This window comes from Crocuta crocuta, unplaced genomic scaffold (assembly GCF_008692635.1).
Source record: "Crocuta crocuta isolate KB4526 unplaced genomic scaffold, BGI_CrCroc_1.0 scaffold16, whole genome shotgun sequence".
NCBI lineage: Eukaryota > Metazoa > Chordata > Mammalia > Carnivora > Hyaenidae > Crocuta > Crocuta crocuta.
The window spans coordinates 9,217,648-9,222,143 of record NW_027531893.1 but is presented as its reverse complement, the minus strand read 5'-3'; the positions used below and the strand labels follow the sequence as shown (position 1 = coordinate 9,222,143).

The 4,496-nt window shown below is 50.6% G+C and overlaps 1 protein-coding gene across 1 annotated transcript in view; it reads left to right on the top strand.

Annotated features, from left to right (window-relative positions):
* Positions 1-2,151, top strand: part of ZC3H7A (zinc finger CCCH-type containing 7A) — a 24,913-nt gene extending 22,762 nt beyond the window's left edge. Inside the window, exons 21-22 of the mRNA XM_077773333.1 lie at positions 295-458; positions 1,232-2,151. Coding sequence (XP_077629459.1) covers positions 295-458; positions 1,232-1,421 — 354 coding nt within the window. The 3' untranslated portion in view covers positions 1,422-2,151. The remainder of the gene's footprint in view (positions 1-294; positions 459-1,231) is intronic.
* Positions 2,152-4,496: the final 2,345 nt, after the last annotated feature.

The following is a 4,496-nucleotide window of genomic DNA, read 5'->3' as shown; positions in this document are numbered from 1 at the left end:
CGCCAGAGACCTCGCGGAACCTGGCCACATCCATCAGCCCTGCTCTCCGCTGCCCGTGTCCCAGCCCGCCTCCCAGTGTCGGGAACCTTTCCTTGGTCCTATTTCTGATCTGGAGCGTTATTTTCCTGCCTGACTTCCCCCCTCTCCCGCCCCGCCAGACAGGCTCCCCGAGAACAGAGTGTGGGTCGTAGGTCAGGCGGTGTCTGGTGCTGGTGCCCTCCCTGAACAGCGTTCGGCCTGCCGGGGGGCACGGGCAGCACCCCCTGACGGACGCGTGTCTCCCGCGCGCTCTAGGCGGACTTCCACTGCTGGATGTGTGGGAAGAACTGCAACAGCGAGAAGCAGTGGCAGGGCCACATCTCCTCGGAGAAGCACAAGGAGAAGGTGTTCCACACCGAGGACGACCAGTACTGCTGGCAGCACCGCTTCCCCACGGGCTACTTTAGTGTCTGTGATAGGTAGGTCCCCGCGGGACGGCGGCGCTCATGCCACCCTTCTGGCGCTGAGGTGAGCGCGCAGGGATCATCCGGGGGACGGAGTCTCCTGGCACTGGGGGCTCGGGCTGGGGCTCAAAGTGGTAGTTGCTCCTTGAACCCTCCTTTGCTCTTCACTGGTTACGCGGGATTGCCTCGTCTGCCGATCCGGGTTTGATATGTCGTAAGACACCCGGAGAGAGACGTACTTTGCTCACAGGTGCCCGACTGCCTTCGGGGTGTCACGGGCGGGGGGCTAACCGCAGCCTGCCCCGTGGCTGGCGTGCGTCAGCGCTGAAAGTGCCTTTGAGCGACCGTTCAAGTGCACATGTGGAGCATCCTCGGGTCGGAGGGAAACGCCGCTACCGCTCCTTTGTTTAAGTGGACCTAGAACAGTTTTTAGCGAAAAAGCAGATGATTTTGAATTGCTCCTCATCTTGTTACATCACTTTATATTTAGTCTCCCCATTTAGATCCGCGTGGTCCCCCAAACCCCTGAAGGTGTCTTTCCGTCTGTACCACCTCTCATTCCCTTCCAGTGCATCAGGAAGGACTGTAGCCTTTTCCACCCCATGAGTCAGTATCTCGCATTAAAAGCATTTAGAAGTACTAGTTTTCCCATTGTGGACGTCGAGGTGGGTCAAACTCACTTTTGTAGGCTTACGGTCTTGAACCAAGAGTTTTCTGCCCTGTCATAAAGCTCGTGAGGCGCGCGCTCCGCCCCTCGTGGGCACTGACGGCACGGACTCGCCCCGCAGGTACGTGAGCGGCACCTGCACGGAAGGCAGCGGCTGCAAGTTTGCCCACGGCACCGCCGAGCTCCGCGAATGGGAAGAACGGAGGGACGCCCTAAAGATGAAGCTCAGCAAAGCCAGAAAAGATCACTTAATCGCCCCAAACGATAATGACTTTGGAAAATATAGTTTTTTGTTTAAAGATTTAAACTAATATGCTGGCTTTTATGTATGTTACCTAATCAGAGCATTGACCAGAAAAATGGCAAGTGTTCTCAGGCACGTGGCAGAGAAGCCGCAGACTTTCTGCTTGTATTGGCGTCTATGGTCCCTCTGGAGCAGCAACCCACAGTAGGTAGGAAAACGGGCTGTTTGACAGGTCCGGCCACGCTGTCGTGGCACCGCTGGCAGCACGCGGCGGAGTGACCACTCCCCCACAGCCACCTGTTGAACAGACTTTTGGACGAAGCGCGTTGGGGAAGAGGGTGAGGTTGTGTCTGAGGCGACTCCTTAAGTCGGTCCTTCAGACCCGAGCCGCGGTGGTGAGAGAGTAGACACTTGTCCTGGGGTCAGAGCACATGATGGATGGGATTCTTCACAGGTTTTAAATGAAACGACTTTGTTTCATATAATAAAGTTTGCTACTTATCTGTACGTAGGTTGCTAAAAAGGATTTTCTTAACTCAGATTTTAAGCCAAATAACCATTTAACACTAGTACATGTTAAATGGGGTATTTTTCTGTATTTGTATGTTTCACTATAATAAGGGAACTAAGGATAATGTGCATTGAGAATATTTTGAAAAATAATCAGTCGACTCAAATTTTATTTCTTGGTCTTTTGCTGTTTAAATGATGATTTTGAAAGATTACACTTGTACTGTTGGTATCGTGTAGTGTATGGACCAATACTGCCTGTAATAAACATTTTATATATAAAGGCCTTTCATGTTTTCGTGTCGTCCTTTGCCCACAAAGAATGATTAAACCTGGGTCCTAGAATCACAAGGTTTGATTTTTCTCAACACTTTTATTTAAGCAGTTATTGGCGGTGTGCAAATTAGACATGAACGCGACTTTTCAAGCTGTCCAGCTCTCCCCCAGATTTGGGGTGATAAGCAGTTTGTCTCGTTCAGTGTCATGTGAACTCTCGTGGGGCTCCTCAGTGTTTCATTCAGGGGTGGGCTGTGGGCTTCCACAGATGACCGCCCTTGTTGGGTGCTGGGAGAGCACCGAAGCCATGGTCAGGACGGCCGGCAGAGACGAACGCAGAGCTAAGCTGTCCGGTGGGGCCCTGACCTGCTTCAGAGGCTGGGACCCAGCGAGCTAGGGGAGAAGGGCTGTCGGCAGGGCTCGGTGGGGGGGAAGGAGGGGCTGCTACGTCCTGAGGACTTAACAGGGCCGAGTCCTTGTTGGGGACGGGGGTCAGGGTGAGCGGCGGATCGACTTGGAAGACAGGGGTCTGCTGGGCCGTGATGTGACCAGCCTCCCAGCCGTCAGGCAAAGCCACTTCCTCGCGACAACCTTGAACGAGCAGGTTCCGGGGGTAACAGAAAGGGTGTTTGTTCTGCCTGTGAGTCCAACCAGGGTGGAGAGGAGGGCACAGTTGCTGGTGGGGAGATGAGACACGCAGAGCATTTAAAAGGACCAGAGGCTGCAGATGGACAAGCAAGGCCCCGTGACTCCTTGAAGGACAGACTGGTTTCTCTCTACGTGTGGGAGGGCAGCTGGGACCAGCTGTACTCGGTGGATGTGTTAGGAGTGCCTCTTATTTGCCAGATACTGTTAGGAGTGACGTTTTCTATAGAAGAGACTAGTAGTGTTATTTTTCTATGAGGTCTCTTGAGGCTGAAGGCCTTCACTACCTTTTTTCTTCTTTGTACTTTGTTCCAAACTCCTTTTTCCACGGAGAATAGCAGACGTTAAAAAGCTGTCTCTGGTGCTCTGTTTCAGTTTACAGATTAAAAAGTTTGTTGTCTCGGGGTGCCTTGGTGGCTCAGTGGGTTAAGCATCCAACTCCTGACTTCCACTCAGGTTGTGATCTTGCGCTGGTGAGGTCGAGCCCTGAGTCGGCTCTGCGCTGGGCGTGGAGCCTGCTTAAGATCCTCTCCCTCTACCCCCCTCCCAGTTGCGTACACATGGGCTCTCCCTCTCTCTCTTAAAAAAATAAAAAGGTGGTTGTCTTAATGTTCAGAATCTAGGCTAGAAGCTTCAAGTTTGAGATCCTATGAGTGGCCAAGACTCTTCAGTGGGCCTGGAGAGGTTAGAATATAGGCTTCTTGTGGGTGTTTGTTGCCAGGAAAGAATGCAAATTTCTGGAAAGCCAATCTGGGGTCTTGACACAAAGTCTCCAGGAAGCACAGCCACCCCTGTCCGCACTACCCAGGTTCAGGGCGTCGGCTTCCCTCCCGCAGTGCCTGCCAACCTGCACCTTGTAAGGCACATCCTGTTTACTAGGTAGATGCTCAGAAGCTTTAAAAGTTAAAGAGCCTATTTCTCTCTGGTTCTAAGAAAGGGTTTATATATATGATATATAATCTCCCTGCCCCCTTGTCCAACTCCACCAACTTGATCCTGGTATAAAAAGTGGCCCTGAAAGCTCACATACAGGTTGATGTGGACAAGTTAAGGGCTGACATAGCCCTGAAGAGCAGTGCAGCCTGACCCTGACTGCCTGGGACCTTCAGAAAAGAATGTATCAGTTTCAGAAGTACATTCTGGTGTCAGAATGGCAGCCAGATGTCTAGACAGAGAAGAAGAAATCAACCGCCTTTTTAAATCCAGGGTGGTTTCCTGGCCTGTAAGACCTCACCTTGCATTTGCCACAAGGTATTGTGGCTCTTAAGAGAGGACACACAGGCAGCAAAAGTTCTCTGAACCTTACAAAGTCCTGTCCACATGACGGGTGTCTTATAGAAGGGTAGGGGAGATTCTGTCCTAGCAACCTACAGGGAATTGGGAACGGGGTAGCTTTAGACCATTTTAGTCACACACCATTGAACTCAAACCTACATGGACACGTCGAGGACTAGAAATGGTAAATCAGGTTAATATCAAAGAGCCTAGAAATACATTTTTTCTCTGCTGTCTATAAAAACAAATTCATATAAGACAGTAATAGAACACTGTATTACTGGGTTTGTAATATGATAGGTGGAAAAGTAAATAATAGCACAAGAACAGGAAGAGGAAAGAGCTATATGGGAGAAGTTTCCAGATCTTACTGGACTTAAGATAGTATAAATCTGAAGTAGAAATTCTGAAAAAAAAAAAAAAAAAAAAAAAAAAA